Genomic DNA, 21,681 nt, shown 5'->3' with positions numbered 1-21,681 from the left:
AGACAATGGGGTTTTCTAAATATACAATCATGTCATCTGCAAACACAGACAATTTGACTTCCTCTCTTCCTATTTGAATACCTTTATTTCTTTCTCTTGCCTGATTGCCCTAGCCAGAACTTCCAATACTATGTTGAATAGGAGTGGTAAGAGAGGGGTTTCCTGAATACCGCACACTGATGGGTCTTGTAATTGAAGCATTTAGCCCATTTACATTTAAAGTTAATATTGTTATGTGTGAATTTCATCCTGTCATTATGATGTTAGCTGGTGATTTTGCTCGTTAGTTGATGCAGTTTCTTCCTAGCCTTGATGGTCTTTACAATTTGGCATGTTTTTGCAGTGGCTGGTACCGGTTGTTCCTTTCCATGTTTAGTGCTTCCTTCAGGAGCTCTTTTAGGGCAGGCCCGGTGGTGACAAAATCTCTCAGCATTTGCTTGTCTGTAAAGTATTTTATTCCTCCTTCACTTATGAAGCTTAGTTTGGCTGGATTTGAAATTCTGGGTTGAAAATTCTTTTCTTTAAGAATGTTGAATATTGGCCCCTACTCTTTTCTGGCTTGTAGGGTTTCTGCTGAGAGGTCCACTCTTAGTCTGATGGGCTTCCCTTTGTGGGTGACCTGACCTTTCTCTCTGGCCGCCCTTAACATTTTTTCCTTCATTTCAACTTTGGTGAATCTGACAATTATGTGTCTTGGAGTTGCTCTCCTTGAGGAGTATCTTTGTGGCGTTCTCTGTATTTCCTGAATCTGAATGTTGGCCTGCTTTGCTAGATTGGGGAAGTTCTCCTGGATAATATCCTGCAGAGTGTTTTCCAACTTGGTTCCATTCTCCCCATCACTTTCAGGTACACCAATCAGACATAGATTTCGTCTTTTCACATAGTCCCATATTTCTTGGAGGCTTTGCTCGTTTCTTTTTATTCTTTTTTCTCTAAACTTCTCTTCTTGCTTCATTTCATTCATTTTGTCTTCCATCACTGATACCCTTTCTTCCAGGTGATCGCATCGGCTACTGAGGCTTCTGCATTCATCACATAGCTCTCGTGCCTTGGTTTTCAGCTCCATCACGTCCTTTAAGGACTTCTCTGCGTTGGTTATTTTAGTTATCCATTTGTCTGATTTTTTTTCAAAGCTTTTAACTTCTTTGCTATTGGTCCGAATTTCCTCCTGTAGCTCGGAGTAGTTTGATCGTCTGAAGCCTTCTTCTCTCAACTCGTCAAAGTCATTCTCCGTCCAGCTTTGTTCTGTTGCTGGTGAGGAGCTGCGTTCCTTTGGAGGAGGAGAGGCACTCTGCTTTTTAGAGTTTCCAGTTTTTCTGCTCTGTTTTTTTCCCATCTTTGTGGTTTTATCTCCCTTTGGTCTTTGATGATGGTGACGTACCAATGGGTTTTTGGTGTGGATGTCCTTTCTGTTTGTTAGTTTTCCTTCTAACAGACAGGACCCTCAGCTGCAGGTCTGTTGGAGTTTGCTAGAGGTCCATTCCAGACCCTGTTTGCCTGGGTATCAGCAGCGGTGGCTGCAGAACAGCAGATATTGGTGAACCGCAGATGCTGCTGCCTGATCGTTCCTCTGGAAGTTTTGTCTCAGAGGAGTACCCGGCCGTGTGAGGTGTCAGTCCACCCCTACTGGGGGTGCCTCCCAGTTAGGCTACTCGGGGGTCAGGGACCCACTTGAGGAGGCAGTCTGCCCGTTCTCAGATCTCAAGCTGCGTGCTAGGAGAACCACTTCTCTCTTCAAAGCTCAGTTGGAAATGCAGAAATCACCCCATCTTCTGCGTCACTCACCCTGGGAGCTATAGACTGGAGCTGTTCCTATTTGGCCATCTTGGCTCCTCCTCCAACAAACTTTTATTAAATATTTTATCATCTATTCATGATCTTTCTCCTTATCACATATGTTGATAGTTGCAAAATGGTGATTTTTCTAATTTTGTTATTTCCTTTACATATATTTCCTCACATATTTCTGTAAAGAAGAGCTTTCCTCTCTTCCTTTTTTGACTTTCTCCCTCTTCCTCACTGCAACTTTTTTGAGTGTCATTTGAATATTCATTTGGACTCATTAATTTTTAAAAAATTCACTATTCAATATATTATAATCAGTTACCTTAATAGTTATTTTTGGTTCTTAAATTATCCCACATTTGGCTAATGAGAGCCCCTTTAAATTGGTTGTGTATCCTTTTATGTAACTTCATTTTTTTTTTTTTTGAGAGGAAGTCTTGGTCTGTCGCCCAGGCTGGGATACAGTGGTGCGATCTTGGCTCACTGCAAGCTCCACCTCCCTGGTTCATGCCATTCTCCTGCCTCAGCCTCCCGAGTAGCTGGGACTACAGGCGCCCGCCACCACGCCTGGCTAATTTTTTTGTATTTTTAGTACAGACGGAGTTTGACTGTGTTAGCCAGGATGGTCTCAATCTTTTGACCTCGTGATCCGCCTGCCTTGACCTCCCAAAGTGCCGGGATTACAGGCGTGAGGCACTGCGCCTGGCCTTTAACTTCATTTTTAAAAAACACTTTCTTAACCAGGCACAGTGGCTCACCACCTGCAATCCCAGCACTTTGGGAGGCTGAGGCCAGTGGATCACTTGAGTTCAGGAGTTTGAGACCAGCCTGGCCAATATGGTTAAACACCCGTCTCTACTAAAAATACAAAAAATAGCTGGGCATGCTGCTGCACTCCAGCCTGGGAGACAGAGCAAGACTGTCTCAAAAAAATAAAAATAGTAATAAAAAAATAAAAAAACCAACCACTTACTTGCTTTCTGAGATAATAAGACATTCCATATTTCCTTTGTACTTTCCCTGTTGTAGCCCTGAGCTCAACTATTTCTCCAAGGAAGCTCTGTCCTTTTCAGTGGAGGATGTATTTAGAGACCAAGATTGCATTGCAGGAGATGATCATTGCTACTAAGGTCTTATTGCTTCTAGGTCCTTTCAGTGGACAGAGCTAGGAAATTGATTTTTTGAAAAGTCATCAGTTTATACAGATACCTTCAATTCACATTCTAGCATCACAGAATTCTCCCTCATCTTCCCCTATTTTATATTTGTATCTTCCTTCTCCCGGGGTGAAAACCCTTCTTCCATTACCACCAGTAGCTTTACTCATTTGCTGTGTCTTTCAGTATCCTTCAGTTGGTATTATAAGCCAATATTACACCAGTAGCAGGCCTGCTATGTAAACTTCAGGATTTCTTTGCAGTTTTTCTTTTGTCTTTGAATGCATCTCACTAAGCATATATACTCAGAATACTGTGCTCAAAAGTGATTTGAATTGTTTTTGATATACAATTAGGGTCAATTGTTTCTGTTTTATTCAGTTTGAAGGTTTGCTTTTTCATCTTTCTGAAGTCTTACTCCCATTTCTATCCTATCTACCCCATTCTCACCCATCCCCTATAGGATGAGAGTGAGACTTCTAATGTAGGTTTAACTTCTGAACTTTGTACGTTTTTTACATAAAATTAAATTTAAAAGGATGATTAGTAAAAATAATGCCTCTCTCTATCCTTAATGATTTGATTTGCCTTGTGTTTAATATTAATGTTTCTACATCAGCTTTTTTGTTGTTTCAGTTCTCCTGTTTGTCTTTTGCTGTCCTTTTAACTTGAACCTGTATGATTATGGTTTAAGTGATATATTTTGTATCCAAGTTGAGAATCTGAGTTTTGTGTGATAAATTTGAATTGTTTTCTGCTGCCTTTTTTGGGGGAGTGGGGAGGACACACTCTTGCTTTGTAACCCAGGCTAAAGTGTAGTGGCATGAACATGGCTCACTGCAGCCTCAACCTTCTGGGCTCAAGTGATCCTCCTGTTTCAGCGTCCCGAGTAGCTGAGACTACAGGTATACACCACTACACCTGGGTAATTTTTAAATTTTTCGTAGAGACGGGGTCACACTGTGTTGCCCAAGGTGGTCTCAAACTCCTGGACTCAAGTGATCCTCTTGGCCTTGGCCTCCCAAAGTGTTGGGATTACAGGCATGAGCCACTGCACCTGGCTCTTTTTAAGCATCCTTTTTCTTGGCTGCTTCTTCCCTCCCCCATTTCCCCCCTTCTATTGGATTGATTTTTTTTCTTTCTTTCTAATTATTTGGAAGTTACACATCTTAGATCTCTTCTTCTAATGGTTATTCTTGTCCTGCTGTTACTTTGTATTGAGTTTTAAGTTGAAGAAACCCATACCACTTTTTCACATGAACTACCAAAACTGGTTTGTTGAACTCTATACTTTCAAATCTTAATTTTTTTAAACTGAAGCAAAGGACTATGTGTTTATTTTTAAATAAATATTAACATTTTTATAATTAGTCTGAAAAGGGCCTCAGTCATGCTGTATGAAGAAACATTGGCAGAAAGCTAGACTTAAAACCACCTTTTCTCTATAGTCTGCCAGACTTCTCCTCCCCCTCCATGCCCCCAGTAGAATCTAAGTGCTATTGAGGACAGGAATATTGTTTTGCTTATTGCTGTATCCATTATTCTTAGACAAGTGTGCATTCACCGGCCTTCAATAGATATATTAGTTGAATGAATCAAGTAGAAATATTTAGAGAACAAATGGAGTGGTGTAGCTTTACTCCTTCGCTGTATCTTTCAGTATCCTTCAGTTGTTATTATAAACCAATATAATTGGTTTATAATTATAAATTACAATTATATTGGTTTATAATTATGAGGGCAGGAGACATTATGGAAACTTTGAGTTGAAAGATTTGCATGTCAGACAATAATTATACTTGTTTTGTGTTGTTCCCAGTCATTTTAGAAGAGTTTTTTTGGTAGATGTGATATGGCAAGCGTTAGCAGATCACATAAATGGTCCTTGATTGCTCTGAGATTCTGTGCAAAGTAGATGGAATAGTTGTCATCCTTAATTTACAGCCAGATTTAGGTACACAGATAAGTGTTTTTACTTTAGATTTGCTAGATAATCTTAATATATTGTAATATGTGTACCTGTAGAATGACTAGTGTTTTGGGAAGGCATGAATATGCATTTATTAAAGATAAATTTTAACTAAACAAATAGATACAATCAAAAGGCTGGGCACTGTGGCTCACACCTGTAATCCCAGCACTTTGGGAGGCTGAGGTGGGCAAATCACCAGGTCAGGAGATCGAGACCATCCTTGCTAACATGGTGAAACCCCCATCTCTACTAAAAATACAAAAAATTAGCTGGGCATGGTGGCAGGCACCTGTAATCCCAGCTACTTGGGAGGCTGAGGCAGAATAGCGTGAACCCAGGAGGCGGAGCTTGCAGTGAGCTAAGATCACGCCATTGCACTCCAGCCTGGGCGACAGAGCAAGACTCTGCCTCAAAAAAAAAAAAAAATTAAAAATAGTTAACATTAAATCCTGAATGTAGCCATATATTAACCACTTAAAATGCAATCCACATGGTATTATTGTTCTCTTTGAAAACTTTTGCTAGGTAACATTCCAGATGCTCAGATTATGCTAAGTCATATGTATTATGTATAGAGGAGTCATTTTCTGATTATATTTTAAAAATCGCAAATCAGATATCTAAAGGCAAGTATTGCCTTTCAGTTTCTTGAAGGTGTTTCACAAGTGTTTAGGAACAGATTTGTTGTTTTTTCAAAACCACATAGTTCTTTCTCTGAATTCCCTTTCCAAAACTTTCTCTCTCCATCCTCCCATGAGCCCTTTTACCCTTCTTGCATGTTTCTGTGCATATGTGCGGACAAATAAACTGTTTAGAAAGTGAGACTCTTGGCAGAAAAGAGATGAGATTGAGGCATTTGCTGTTCTACAAAATCACCGTTAGCAGATTTCCAAAATCAGATGTCAGTGATAGATCAGACTCTAGGCCTGTGAATTTGCAGATAGTATTGCCTTGCCTAATGAGTTAGATATAAGCCCTGGACTTAGTATATATCTCATGCTCTGTTTTTGGACAAGATTTTTTTTCTTCCAGTGGCTCTGCTTATTATATATAATAAAATTATTTAAAAAATCTGTCTCAAAAAGTCCATTAACTCCTGTTCTCTCAATAAATGTTGTTAATTCTTAGATGAAATTTGGTTTAGCAGTTTTGTAATTCTAGATTCAACTTCTTGGCCAGGTGCAGTGGCTCACGCCTGTAATCCTAGCACTTGGGGAGGCCGAGGTGGCCCGATCACTTGAGGTCAGGAGTTCAAGATCAGCCTGGCCAACATGGCGAAACCCTGTCTCTACTAAAAATACGAAAATTAGCTGGGTATGGTGGCACACACCTGTAATCCCAGCTACTTGGGGCGTTGAGTCAGGAGAATCACTTGAACCTGGGAGACGGAGGTTGCAGTGAGCCGAGATCGCGCCACTGCAGCCCAGCCTGGGTTGACAAAGCAAGACTCCGTCTCAAAAAAACAAACACAACAACAATAACAAAAAACTCCCTGAGTTGGTAGGATTCCATTGTCATTCAGTTAATTCCTTGCATTACTTCACTCTCTGAACTGTTCTCCTTCAAGCAACCAGGCAGAATAGACCAGAACATTTGAGGCCTCTGAGGGACCTTCCTGGCTCTATGAACTAAAATCACCTGTGGACAAGAGCGTTCTATAGTGGTAGAAAAAGGAGCTTGCTCTGAGACAACGTCTCATTCCTCCCTTATTGTTGTTGTGACACAAAGTTTTTGTCCTGAAAGCACTGTGGCTTAGAAGGCCAAGCATAAATATGAGTTTTCTTGAAATCTCCTTTCTGGGAGTACATATGTATCTATGTGTCACCCATTGAAGTATATAAAATTTTCAAGGTTGGTCTCTTAAAATTTTCTCTGAGTTAAGCTACTCTAAAAGGAAGATCTGTACTTGTCTGGAAGGTTGTGCTCCTTATACAGCATAACTTTAATGAATGCTGATTGACCTGGAATCCTCTCAGTGGATGGGGAAAAGTCAGTGATCCAGACTCACATGTTGTTAATCTGCTTTGTGGAAGCCAGGCTATGATGGGAATTTCTCAGCATCTTCCTGTTAATTAGAACTAAACTCCTATTTCTTCTCCTTTTCTTCCCACTAAATGTGCTGAATTTTTAGTGAAAATTTAGTAAGTTTATATTCCCAGGTTCAGCTTCCAGAATTGGCAGTATTTCTTTTAGCTTCTTCTATCCAGGATTGGTTTTACATAACACATCTGTTCATGGATACCAAGCAAATAATTGATTATTACTATGTACATCCAGTATTTGTAGAGTATAATAATAAGCTGGATGTGATATAGAAGTAGTATTAGATAACCCTAATCTATAGTTTGATTGACAGGAGGAGATTCGAACATACTTAAGGAATATTGAGGATCAGCAAGGATCCTCACTGATACTTGGAGATAGGTGGTGTTTTAATCAGCTTTATTGTTTTCATGTGTGCTTATTAGATTCCAGCTAGGTCCTTGAAAGACATGACCTTTGACTAATTTCAAGGAAGAGAGATGGTTTACTGGGTGGTTAAGCAAAAAGATTGTTTTTAAGGACAATTAAAACAACAAATAAGGGGCCAGGTGCAGTGGCTCACGCCTGTAATCCCAGCTCTTAGGGAGGCAGAGGCGGGAGGATAGCATGAGCCCAAGAGTTCGAGACTTGCCTGGGCAATATAGCGAGACCCTGTTCACCACAAAAAGGAAAAAAAAGAAAAACAAATGTGGGTAAAGAGAGAATAGAGGTAGAAAAACAAGAGTAGTGCTTCTCAGATTGCAGTGGGAGAGGAACATGAGTTCAGAGACCTTGGATTAGCGTGAGACTTTTGTCTGTAGACTGAAGAACATGAAGGAGCCTAAGTTCATTTCTGGGCTTGGAAGCAAAATTTTCAGAGTGCTTCTTTACTTTTATTAATACAAAGGGTACCAGGTCTTGGAGTTACAGTGGTGGAGGCAGAGGTGCTGTGCAGCACAGCATTCTCCTTTGCGGTTGTGAGAAATCGAAGAAGTGGTCACCACACCCTGGCCCTCTTTGGTCCAAGAAACTTCTGTTCCTTGGTTGCTGGCACCCCACTTTGACTTCTTTTCTTTTTTTTTTTTTTTTTTTGAGACGGAGTCTCGCTCTGTCACCCAGGCTGGAGTGCAGTGGCGCGATCTCGGCTCACTGCAAGCTCCGCCTCCCGGGTTCACGCCATTCTCCTGCCTCAGCCTCTCCGAGTAGCTGGGACTACAGGCGCCCGCCACCACGCCCGGCTAATTTTTTGTATTTTTTTAGTAGAGACGGGGTTTCACCCTGGTCTCGATCTCCTGACCTCGTGATCCGCCCTCCTTGGCCTCCCAAAGTGCTGGGATTACAAGCGTGAGCCACCGCGCCCGGCCCCAACTTTGACTTCTGAGCATCCATCTTAGAGCTTCTCTTCTTTCCTGTTTCTCCTCTGAGCTATTTCTTCCTATTTGGAAACGTTATTGAGGAGAGGTCACAACTGCAGGGATTTTGATCTAGGCAAGTGTTCTTTTTCCAAAGTTGGCTCTTCAACCTTTTGATGAGGGACAAGATTATGAGAACTTCTGGGAGACTGAAAGAAATAAAATGTAGTTGGCCTTAGAAATGAATGAATGAGAGAAAGTGCCAGGGGACTGGGATATCACTTTTACTTGTAGTTTAACCCTACCATTAAAGTGATAATAGCACAACCCTCTGTGTAGCCATTCACAGCAGTCACTCACTCTTTTTGCCTCCATAGTAGCCAAGATGTCCTAGCTTTTTCACTTTTCTGTTTGGACAAACTAGAAAGGGTATAAATAGGTAGACCAGTTGTATGACTTGCATATTCGTCCTTTCCATAGCAAAGCAGTGAAAGGCAGCCTGCATACTTTTTTCTGCACAGAAGTTTCTGAGCTTTCTTTTTTTTTTTTTCATTTTATTACATAATTATCTTAGACAGTTTGACTTAGAAATTTAGTGGGAGTGATCTACAAATTGGAACAAGAAAAAGGTAGTATTATTAGTACCTGAAAATCTAAATTAGTGCCTTGAAAACTGCCTTTAATAAAATTCTCTTTTCTTTCTCTTAGGGCTGCTGCTCAGAGCAAATTAGGTCACTATACAGATGCGATAAAGGATTGTGAAAAAGCAATAGCAATTGATTCAAAGTACAGCAAGGCCTATGGGAGAATGGGGTAAGTTCTGGGAGAATGTTCCAAGTAGTACCATGTAGCATCAGGTATGCTGTTCTTAATGGCTTGGTTTTGAATTTCCTTCTTAATATTTTACCCTCTGAACTAATAAGAAGATAAATAAAACATAAGGGAGGAAATGACTACAATTTCTTTGACTAGGAAGTGAGATGATTGATGACTGATTTGATTGTTGGAGAAAATTATATAACCGTACTTAGTCGACTAATTTCATGTCCATGACCACAAATCTCAGATGAGCACTCAATATTGCAGACAATTCTATTATTTTTCCTTCTATAGTCACCTTTCCACTCTCTGATGTGACGATTTCATACCTCTTCCTCGCCCTTCAAATTTCCACCACCCCCTCTCTGGTGACTCTCAACTGATGCTATTGCCTTATACTTGATTGAGAAGATAGATGCTTTTTGAAGGAAAACAACTCATTTTCCTCCTTGCAAATCCATCGGTCTACCTACATTTGTATCTACACAGAATGCCCTTTTTTCTTGTTAAAATGGAAGCATTCTGGCTGGGCGTGGTGACTCATGCCTGTAATCCCAGCACTTTGGAAGGCCAAGGTGGGCAGATCACTTGAGGTCAGGAGTTCAAGACCAGCCTGGCCAATATGGTGAAACCCCATCTCTACTAAAAATACAAAAATTAGCCAGGCGTGGTGGTGAGCACCTGCAGACCCAGCTACTCAGGAGGCTAAGGCAGGAGAATCACTTGAACCTGGGAGGCAGAGGTTGCAGTGAGCTGAGATAGAGCCACTGCACTCCAGTCTGGGTGACAGATTGAGACTCTGTCTCAAAAAAAAGAAGCATTCTTACCTGAGACCATTGCCTCCATTCATGCTTTAAGATCCCATTCCCTTGTACCTTCTCCACAACTTTGCAACTATTACAATCCCCTTCATTTTCTACAGCATTAGATCTTCCATCTCTAATAGATGATAATGGCTGGCATGTGATAAGGTCATAAAAAGTCATTCACTGAGCCAGGTGTGGTGGCTAACACCTGTAATCCCAACATTTTGGGAGGCCAAGGTGGGAGAAATGCTTGAGCCCAGGAGTTCAAAACCAGCCTGGGCAACATAGCAAGACCCCATCTCTATAAAAATACAAAAATTATCCAGGAGTGGTGGTGTACACCTGTAGTCCCAGCTACTTGGGAGGCTGAGGTGAGAGGATCACTTGAGTCTGGGAAGTTGAGGCTGCAGTGAGCCATGATCGTGTCACTGCACTCCAGCCTGGGTGACAGAGTGAGACCCTGTCTCAAAAAAAAAGAAAAAAAATCATTAGTTGGACCCATCCCTTTACCCAGCATTCCCCTCCAGCCACCATCCCACTTCTCGGTTCCTCATTCTCTGCCCCTGATGGTTATCTGTACTTGCTGTTTCATCTTTGTCATCTCTTTCTTTCTTTCTTTTTTTGAGACGGAATCTCGCTCTGTCACCCAGGCTGGAGTGCAGTGGCGCGATCTCAGCTCACTGCAAGCTCTGCCTTCTGGGTTCACGCCATTCTCCTGTCTCAGCCTCCCAAGTAGCTAGGACTACAGGCACCTGCCACCATGCCCGGCTAATTTTTTGTATTTTTAGTAGAGACGGGGTTTCAGTGTGTTAGCCATGATGGTCTCAATCTACTGACCTCACGATCCGCCCACCTTGGCCTCCCAAAGTGCTGGGATTACAGGCGTGAGCCACCGCGCCCAGCCGCTATTAACTTATTGTCAAAATACATCACTCTCTAGGATCCTGACACTACATTTGCCCTGTTTCCCCTTCCACTTTACTGGACGCTCTTTTCCAGTCTCCCTTGCTTGTTCTTCCTCTCTACCATCTCTAAACAATGCTGTATTTTAGGGTTGCATCCTCTGCTGCTGCTGTTTCTCTGTCTATTCTCTCTGCTCAGTTTATCCTGCTCCATGCTTTTAAAATTCATCTACAGTTGATACTCATTATTTGCAGATTCTGTATTTATGAATTTGCCTACTTGCTAAATTAATTTGTAATCCCCAAATCAATATTTACACTGCTTCTGTGGTCATTCATGTACATGCACAATTAGTGAAAATGTGTCTTCTGATATCCTCTGTCTCAGCCGAGGGTGAATAAGGTGATGCTCTACCTTTTTCTTTCAGCTCTCATGCTGAAACAGTCTATTTAGTGCTACATTTTTTTTTATTTTTGTGCCTTTTATTTGTGATTTTGCTGTTTACAGTGGCCCCCAACTGTAGGCTGAAGTGTTATCTAGTGTTCCTAAGTGCAAGAGGACTGTAATGTACCTTATGGAGAAAATACGTTTATGAGACAAGCTTCATTCAGGCATGAGTTAGTGCCGTTGGCTAAGAATTCAATGCTAATGAATAAAATATATATATTAAATAAAGTTTCTTTTATCAGAAACACACATAAAAACAGATTATATATTGATCAGTTGATGAAAATATGACTATTTACAACTAGTTGCAGGAACCTAACTCTGTATTTTCCCTAGGAACAATTGTTCAGTATTTGCTAGTTCATTGTTCATGGTGACTTTATAGAACAGGACTACTGTGAATAAGAATCAACTGTATGTATTATTGGATCTAATTTATATGTTTGAATTCCATGCTCATATGTTCTACTACTCTTCAGCTCTATGTTTGGATGTTTGATAGGTATTTTAAACTTAACATGTCCCAGACAGAACTCATGTTCCCTTCCAAAATCTTTCCGATCTCAATACATTGTACAATTAGTTGTCTATCCCATGCACAGGTCAGAAGCCTAAGAGTCATCCTTCATTGCCATTACACCTGACATAAGTACTGATACTCTGTCATCAAGTCCTGTCAATTCTAGTTTCTCTATATATCTCGAATCCAAGTGTTGATCGCTATCTTGCATATAGCCCTAGTCCAAACTACATCCCTTACCTAAGCTACTGCAATAGCTTCCTAACTGATCTCCCTGCCTCCATTCTACCCTTCTGCCCACGTAGATCCTCTACATAGAAGCCAGAGTGAGCTTTCAAAAGCACAAATTATATCATGTGACTCCATTGCAATCAGAATAAAGTTCAAACTCCAAGCAATGGTCCTGTATCATCTGGCACCCAGCTGTTCTCTGACATCGTCTCTCCATGCTTTGTTTTCTGTGTTCCCTCCTCATCAGCCCTTGTCCTGTTCCTTAAGAATACCAAGCTTGCATCTTTCTCGGGACCTTTCTGTTTACTGCTATTTCCACTACAATGCTCCTCCCTCATTTTCATGACTGCTTTCTTTACATCACTCAGATCTTTCCAATGTGGCTACTTTTTGAGCAGCTCTCCTATTCATTCCTTTAATATTGCCCATTTTATTTGCATGCTCGTTGCCTGTCTTCCCCAGGTAGAATGAAATTTTCTTAAAGACAGGAAACTTTATCTTTTTTTCTTTTTTTGAGATGGAGTTTCGCTCTTGTTTTCCAGGCTGGAGTGCAATGGCACAATCTTGGCCAACTGCAACCTCCACCTCCTGGATTCAAGCAATTCTCGTGCCTCAGCCTCCCTAGTAGCTGGGACTACAGGCATCTGCCACCATGCTTGGCTAATTTTTGTATTTTTAGTAGAGACAGGGTTTTACCATGTTGGCCAGACTGGTCTCAAACTCTTGACCTCAAGTGATCCACCCACCCCGGCCTCCCAAAGTGCTGCTGGGATTAGAGACGTGGGCCACTGCACCCAGCCAGGATCCTCAGTATCTTTAGATATTATTTTAATAATATTCTTATACATCATAGAGTTTCAGTAAATAGTTACTGACTTGACTCTTGATTAACTGGGGACTCTGATAAAGTATCACACATGGTTGACTGGTAGAAAATGAATTAGGTTCCGATAAAGAGAAAAAGAGAAAAGAAAATAGTAATTTGTTTAAAACAAACCTAGAACAAACAGAAACCCCTAATACTATCTCACCATATATACAGTTATTGTTTAGTTCTATAGTAATTTTTCAATAAGTAAATTATAACTAGGTAAATATGAACATTAAAATTTAATACCTCTTTGACTTGTGCCTGGTATAATTTGTTATTTGAGTTGTAAAGGATGCTAATTTTATCTATCTCTTTTGATCAGGAATAGTTATCTGATAACTCTAGCCTGTTTTCTTAATGGCAAATTGATATTAATTGTTCCTCTGTTAGGAAGAAGAAAGCACGTGGGCCATTTTGAAGCACAAATACAGTTTAGAGTCCTTAAAAATGGTGTTAGCATCATGGATTTATGTCATCACAGGACTATCAACTCACATCTTTTGGAACTTACTCTAGGCATTTATAAAGCAAATTATTTTACATATTAAGCTTAAAAATGGTATAGTAAGTAAGATAATCTCTAGGCATTAAATTCATGATCTATAGGACAACCAGGTTATCAGCAAGCAGAATGGAGTGAGTTCAGATATATAGAATCTTAAGTTGGAGAGAATTTTACTCCCGTAAGCCATAGTACAGTGAATAAATTAAGTGTAATCTGGATTAGAACTGAATACCAAGACAGACAGACGTTTGACGATGTTTGTGATGTCCTGATGTTCTTTAATCATGTATCTGATATTCTTGTACTCTGTATTCCCTTCAGGCTGGCCCTCACTGCCTTGAATAAATTTGAAGAAGCAGTTACAAGTTATCAAAAGGCATTAGATCTTGACCCTGAAAATGATTCCTATAAGTCAAATCTGAAAATAGCAGAACAGAAGTTAAGAGAGGTATCCAGTCCTGTAAGTTGTTAATGCCAAATGAGTGAAGTATTTTCTGTCATTCACAATTTATTGTAATTGTAGTTATTGGACTGATTCTCAGATATAATTGTTTTACAGACAGGAACTGGACTGAGCTTTGACATGGCTAGCTTGATAAATAATCCAGCCTTCATTAGTATGGTGAGTATTCTTTCTTTTCTGCCTCTACTGGCTATGTTTTCCATAGAGCTATGTAGCTATGCAATTTTTTTTAGAAACAAATAAGTGTGAGTTTTTGTGGTGGTGGTTGTAGTGGAGTATTGATATAAGGCTATAGCAGGGTTCTCTTTTTTTATTTCCAACTTTTATTTCAAGTGCAGGGGTACATGTGCAGGATGTGCAGGTTTGTTACATAGGTAAAACGTCTGCCATGGTAGTTTGCTGCACAGATCCTCCCATTACCCAGGTATTAAGCCCAGCATCCATTAGCTATTCTTCCTGATCCTTCCTCTTCTCCCATCCTCTGCCCTCCAACAGGCCCCAGTGTGTGTTGTTCCCCTACATGTGTCATTGTGTTCTCATCATCTGGCTCCCACTTGTAAGTGAGAACACGTGTTATTTGGTTTTCTTTTCCTGCGTTAGTTTGTTAAGTAAAATGGTAAAATGGCCTCCAGCTCCATCCATGTCCCTGCGAGGGACATAATCTTATTTCTCGTTTTGGCTGCATATCATTCCATGGTGTATATGTACCACATTTTCTTTATCCAGTCTATCATTGATGGGCATTTGGGTTGATTCCATGTCTTTGCTATTGTGAATAGTGCTGCAGTGAACATATGTATGCATGTGTATTTACAGTAGAATGATTTCTATTCCTTCGGGTATATACCCAGTAATGGGATTGCTGGGTCGAATGGTATTTCTGCTTCTAGGTCTTTGAGGAATCACCACACTGTCTTCCACAATGGTTGAACTAATTTACATTTCCACCAACAGTGTTAAAAGCATTCCTTTTTCTCCACAACTTTGCCAGCATCTCTTGGTTTTTGTTTTTCTTTTGTTGTTGTTTGTTTTTTTTTGAGACAGAGTTTCACTCTTGTCACCCAGTCTGGAGTGCAATTGTGCGATCTTGGCTCACTGCAACATCCACCTCCTGGGTTCAAGCGAATCTCTTGCCTCAGCCTCCTGAGTAGCTGGAATTATAGGCACCCACAACCACGGCCGGCTAATTCTTGTATTGTCAGAGTGATGGGGTTTCACCATGTTGACCAGGCTGGTCAAATGACCTCTGGTGATCCGCCTGCCTCAGCCTCCCAAAGTGCTGGGATTACAGGCATGAGCCACCACACCTGGCCTGTTTTTGAGTTTTTAATTATAGTTGTTCTGACTTGTGTGAGATGGTATCTCATTGTGGTTTTGATTTGCATTTCTCTAATGATCAATGATGTTGAGCTGTTTTTTCATATGTTTGTTGGCCACATATGTGTCTTCTTTTGAGAAGTGTCTGTTCATTTCCTTTGCCCACTTTATAATGGGGTTGTTTTTTTCTTGTAAATTTGTTTAAGTTCTTTATAGATGCAGGATATTAGACCTTTGTCAGATAGATAGATTGCAAAAATGTTCTCCCATTTCGTAGGTTGTCTGTTTACTCTGTTGATTGTTTCTTTTGGTCTGGAGAAGGAACTCTTTAGTTTAATTAGATCCCATTTGTCAATTTTTTCTTTTGTTGCAATTGCTTTTGGCATCTTCATCATGAAATCTTTGCCTGTGTCTATGTCCTGAATGATATTGCCTAGGTTTACAGAGTTTCTATGGTTTTGGGTTGCACATTTAAGTCTTTAATCCATCTTGAGTTGATTTTTGTATATATATGGTATAACGAAGGGGTCCAGTTTCAATTTTCTCCATATGGCTAGCCAGTTCTCTCAGCGACACTTATTAAATAGGGAATCCTTTCCCCATTGCTTTTGCCAAGTTTGTCAAAGATCAGATGGTTGTGAGTGTGCAGTCTTATTTCTGGGTTCTCTGTTCTGTTCCAGTGGTCTATGTGTCTGTTCTTGTACCAGTACCATGCTGTTTTGGTTATTGTAGCCCTGTAATATAGTTTGAAATTGGGTAGCATGATGCCTCAGCTTTGTTCTTTTTGTTTAGGATTGCGTTGGCTATTTGGGCTCTTTTTTGGTTCCATATGAATTTTAAAATAGTTTTTTCTAATTCTGTGAAGAATGTCAATGGTAGTTTAATGGGAATAGCATTGAATCTATAAATTGCTTTAGACAATATGGCCATTTTCATGATTTTGATTCTTCCTATCCATGAGCATGGAGTGTTTTTCCACTTGTTTCTGTCCTCTCTTATTTCCTTGAGCAGTGGTTTGTAGTTCTCCTTGAAGAGTTCCTTCACTTTGCCTGTTAGCTGTATTTCTAGATATTTTATTTTTTTTATGGCAATTGTGAATGGGAGTTCATTTGTGATTTGACTTTCGACTTGCCTGTTGTTGATATGTAGGAATGCTAGCGATTTCTGCACATTGATTTTGTATCCTGAAACTGTGCTGAAGTTGCTTATCAGCTTAATAAACTTCTCGACTGAGACAATAGGGTTTTCTAGATATAGGATCCTGTCATCTGCATTTAGGGATAATTTGACTTCCTCTCTGTCTATTTGAATATGCTTTATTTCTTTATTGTGCTTCATTTCCCTGGCCAAAACTTCCAATACTATTAATATGTTGAATAGGATTGATGAGAGAGGGTATTCTTGTCTTATGCTGGTTTTCAAGGGGAACACTTCTAGCTTTTGCCCATTCAATATGATATTGGCTGTAGGTTTGTCATATATGGCTTTTATTATTTTGAGGTATGTTGTTTCAATATCTAGTTTATTGAGAGTTTTTTATATGAAAGGATGTTGAATTTTATTGAAGGCCTTTTCTGCATCTATTGAGATAATCATGGGGTTTTTGTCTTTAGTTATGTTTATGAGATGAATCACATTTATTGATTTGCATATGTAGAAACAGCCTTGCATCTTGGGGATGAAGCCTCCTTGATTGTGATGGATAAGCTTTTTGATGTGCTGCTTGGATTCGGTTTGCCAGTATTTTGATGAGGATTTTTGTATCAATGTTCATCAAGGATATTGGCCTGAAGTTTTCTTTTTTGTTGTATCTCTGCCAGATTTTGGTATCAGGATGATGTTGGCCTCATAGAATGAATTAGGGAGGAGATCCTCCTTTTCAATTTTTTAGAATAGTTTCTGTAGGAATGATACCAGCTCTTCTTTGTACCTCTGGTAGAATTCAGCTGTGAATTCATCTGGTCCTGGGCTTTTTTTTTTTTTTTTTTTGGTTGGTAGGCTATTTATTGGTGCCTCAATTTCAGAACTCATTATTGGTTTATTCAGGGATTCAGTTTCTTCCTGGTTCAGTCTTGGGAGGATGTATGTGTCCAGGAATTTATCAAGTTCTTCTAGAAATTCATTGGTAAAATTTCTAGTTTATGTGCATAGGACTGTTTATAGTATTCTTTGATGGTTGTTTGTATTGCTGTGGGGTCAGTGGTAATATCCCCCTTATCATTTTGGATTGTGTTTGTTTGAATCTTCTCTCTTTTCTTCTTCATTAGTATAGCTAACGGTCTATTTTATTAATTTTTTCAAAAAACTAGCTCCTGTATTCATTTTTTTTTTTGAAGGGTTTTTCGTGTCTCTATCTCCTTCAGTTCAGCTCTGATCTTGGTTATTTCTTGTCTTCTGCTAGCTTCGGGGTTTGTTTGCTCTTGTTTCTCTAGTTCTTTTAGTTGTGATGTTAGGTTGTCAACTGGAGATCTTTCTAGCTTTTTGATTTGGGCATTTAGTGCTATATGTTTCTTAACAAGAAAGAAATTTTAGCTGTGTCGGAGATTCTGGTATGTTGTATCTTTGTTCTCATTCAAAGAAGTTCATTCTTCTCATTCAAGAAGTTCAAAGAACTTCTTGATTTCTGCCTTAATTTTATTATTTACCCAAAAGTCATTCAGGAGCAGGTTGTTCAATTTCCACGTAGTTGTGTAGTTTTGAGTGAATTGAGTGCTGTGTGGTGATGAGAAGAATGTATATTCTGTTGTTTTTGGGTGGAGAGTTCTGTAGATATCAGGTCCACTTGATCAGAGCTGAGGTCAGGTTTGAATATCTTTGTTAGTTTTCTGCCTTGATGATCTGTCTACTATTGTCAGCAGAGTGTTAAAGTCTTCCACTATTATTGTGTGGGAGTCTAGTCTCTTTGCAGCTCTCGAAGTACTTGCTTTATGAATCTGGGTGTTCCTGTATTGGGTGCATATATATTTAAGATAGTTAGCTCTTCTTGTTGAATTGAACCCTTTACCATTATGTAATGCCCTTCTTTGTCTTTTTTTTGTTTTGTTTAGTTTTTTCTTGAGACAGAGTCTTGCTCTGTCACCCAGGCTGGAGTACAGCGGCGTGATCTCGGCTCACTGCAACCTCTGCTTCCTTCTTTGTCTTTTTTGATCTTCTTTGGTTTGGAGTCTGTTTTGTCAGAAACTAGGATTGCGACCACTGCTTTTTTCTGTTTTCCATTTGCTTGGTAAATTTTCCTTCATCCCTGTATTTTGTGCCTATGTGTGTCTTTGTATGTGTAGTGGTTCTCTTGAATACAGCTTACTGATGGGTCTTGTTTTTTTATCTGGTTTGCCATTCTGTGTCTTTTAATTGGGGCATTTAGCCCATCCACATTTAAGGTTAGTATTGTTATGTGTAAATTTGATCCTGTCATCATTATGCTAGCTGGTTATTTTGCAAACTTATGTGGTGGCTTCACAGTGTCACTGGTCTGTATACTTCAGTGTGTTTTTATAGTGGCTGATAACAGATTTTCCTTTCCATATTTAGTGCTTCCTTCAGGAACTCTTGTAAGGCAGGTCTGGTAGTAATGAATTCTCTCAGCATTTGCTTGTCTGAAAAGGATCTTATTTCTCCGTTGCTTATGAAGCTTAGTTTGACCAGATATGAAATTCTGGGTTGGAAATTCTTTTAAGAATGTTGAACGTTGGCCCCCAATCTCTTCTGGCTTGTAGGGTTTCTGCTGAAGATCTGCTGTTAGTCTGATGGGCTTCCTTTTGTAGGTGGCCTGGCCTTTCTGTCTGGCTGAATGGCAGGGTTCTTAATGTGTCCATGTACCTCCTGTGGGAAAGCCATGGATGGACTTTAGGAAGCTCATGGATTTTCCCAAAATTATATATAAAAATCTGTGTACGTGTGTATGTGTGCATTTTTCCAGGGAGAGCATCATATTTTTCATGAGATTGGCACAGGAATCTGCTAATATATGAAAGGTTAAAAACTACTCTCTTACATAAAAGTGGTCCTAGGAAGATATCTAACATCTGCAGTTTGAGTATTTGGCCATTGTGGTTCCCTAGGCTTGCCCCTCAGCATTGTCTGCCTTGTTTTCTATCTTTAGAGTTTATTTGATATAGATAGATAGATAGATATAGATATATATATAGATATCTCATATGTATGTCCTCTATTCTTACAAAACAACAAAATAATGTATGGGCCTTTTTGAGAACATACACGCTGTGGTCCAATATGTGGTAACTTTGATTTAGTGGGTTTAGGATGTTACCAGGGCATATCAAGCTCCTGGGGTGACTGTATACTTTGGATGAGAATTATTCTATCACATGATATGCCCTTGGAAGGCAGGAATCAGTTTTTATTCATCTTTTGTTTCCTTCAAAAAATGTGTCTTGCATCCATTAAATCTTCTGTTGAACTGAAATGCACAGATGACTCATTCCCAGTGAGATAAGTCTTCTCAGCAATTGGTAGTTTTTATTTTTCCCTCATCAAATTTCAGCCTTCTTACCATGCTAGCAAATACATATTTTGTAGATCTTGTGACTTCATTTTTTTTTTTAAGCATGGTTACACATTCTAGGACTCAGGTTATGGCATTGTAACAAGATGTGAAAAATGGAATTCTTTTAGTTTCAGATTTGGCTTAGGCTCCAAGCTGCTATGTACCAAAATAAGGTGTGAGACCACCATGTAGGAGTTGCAAAAGATGGGGATAAGAAACATGTTTTGTGACTCTTAAAAAAGGCCAGGTTGATGGAAATTAAAACATGATTTTTGGAGAGAGCTATTAGAGTTTTAGGGCTCCCTATATGAAGGAATTAGGGAGGCTTGCTCTCATCTCAAGCTCTCACTGAGAAAGGGCTTTTCTGGTACAGAGACTTTCTACCTGATGGTTCAACTGGAAAGCCAGTGGCAGAATTAGCTGTGTGGTTTGGGCAGTTACTGTACTGATGAGAGTGGAGCAGAGGTGTTTCCTGTGGACCAAGGTGAGCACAGACAATTGTGAGAGTGTGTCTGAATATGTTCAAGAGGCTTTCCTGGAAGTGTGACAGGATCCCAACACAGAGAATCTCTGGAGGACTGCCAAGAACCTAAGACTGAAGGGAAAGTCATAGCATCCATCCAGAGGGTAAATTAAATTACCCTTTTCAAAGAATAGATAAGAAATTTCCAGGGGCCTAGGGAAAGAAGTGTCTGAAGAACACCAGAAAGTACCCCATAAGAGAACCACAGTAGTTTTTGAATACCTTGCAAACTCAAAAAGCACCAATGCAAAACTAGTAAGATAATATCAGTCATCAGATAAGAACTTTGCTGCTCCTTTCACCTTTCCCTCCATTTAACCCTCACCCTGGAGGGCCACAACTCTTAATCAGCAAGCTGGGGGAAGAGGACTGGAAGTACTACAGGATAAAGAAGCACTATAGGCCTTGGTGTGGTGGCCCACACCTGTAATCCCAGCACTTTGGGAGGCTGAGATGGGCAGATCACTTGAGGTCAGGAGTTCCAAACCCCATCTCTACTAAAAATACAAAAATTAGCTGGGCATGGTGGTGCATGCCTGTAATCCCAGCTACTTGGGTGGCTGAGGCAGGAGAATCACTTGACTCCGGGAGGCAGAGGTTGCAGTGAGCTGAGGTCACGCCATTGCACTCCAGCCTGGGTGACAAAGTGAGATTTCATCTCAAAAAAAAAAAAAGCACTATAGGACAGCAGTCCCCAACCTTTTTGTAACAGGGACTGGTTTCATGGAAGACAGTTTTTCCGTGGACCATACCGGGTGTAGGGGTAGGGGCAGGATGAGGAGAGAAGCGTTAGATTCTCTTGAGGAGCACTCAACCCAGATCCCTCACATGCGCAGTTCACAATAGGTTTCTTGCTCCTATGAGAATCTAATGCTGCAGCTGATCTGACAGGAGGCGGAGCTCAGGCAGTAATGCTTGCTCGCCCACCGCTAACCTGCTGCTGTGCAGCCTGGTTCCTAACAGTCTGTGGCCCAGGGGTTGGGCACTGCTACTATAGTAAACAGAGCAGTCAATGGTGCCTCTTTTCTACTACAACTGGTCAATCTGTAGCAGGCCCATGCTAGGAAGGGAGAAGTTTTACCTATAAATGAAGCTTTATGTATTTGGTTGTTACGCTGAGACATTAATTGCTGAACTGGAGGTCATTTTATAGAACTTAAAGTGACAGGAGGATTGCTTACTGAAAAGTGACTGGAAAAGCATAGATCTGTTCTAAATTTCCTCTAGGTCATAGATTCTGGGAGAAGGGGAAGAACTACTGTTGCAGAACTAGTTTAAAGGGATTGCAAAACACAGCGTTTCATGTTTACAGCTCATACATCCTGCTTTTCCTGTGTAATGCCTTTAGCACTTATGGGTTGGCTCAGAGGCATCAATCCTGACTGGGACTTGAGGAAAGTTTTGAATTACTTACGAATCAGTCAGTGATCTTTCTGGTAATATAAGCAAGTGGTGGCTTTTCCCAACACCTCACAGAGAGTCTG

The 21,681-nt window shown here is 40.2% G+C and overlaps 1 protein-coding gene across 1 annotated transcript in view; it reads left to right on the top strand.

The window, feature by feature from the left end:
- SGTB (small glutamine rich tetratricopeptide repeat containing beta) overlaps positions 1-21,681 on the top strand; it is a 58,581-nt gene that overhangs the window by 34,110 nt on the left and 2,790 nt on the right. Inside the window, exons 6-8 of the mRNA XM_003265996.4 lie at positions 8,997-9,101; positions 13,712-13,850; positions 13,950-14,012. Of these exons, the coding sequence (XP_003266044.1) occupies positions 8,997-9,101; positions 13,712-13,850; positions 13,950-14,012 (307 nt within the window). The remainder of the gene's footprint in view (positions 1-8,996; positions 9,102-13,711; positions 13,851-13,949; positions 14,013-21,681) is intronic.

This window comes from Nomascus leucogenys, chromosome 18, assembly GCF_006542625.1.
Source record: "Nomascus leucogenys isolate Asia chromosome 18, Asia_NLE_v1, whole genome shotgun sequence".
Lineage (NCBI taxonomy): Eukaryota > Metazoa > Chordata > Mammalia > Primates > Hylobatidae > Nomascus > Nomascus leucogenys.
The sequence above is the reverse complement of the archived record's forward strand: the minus strand, read 5'-3'. Positions and strand labels throughout refer to the sequence as shown.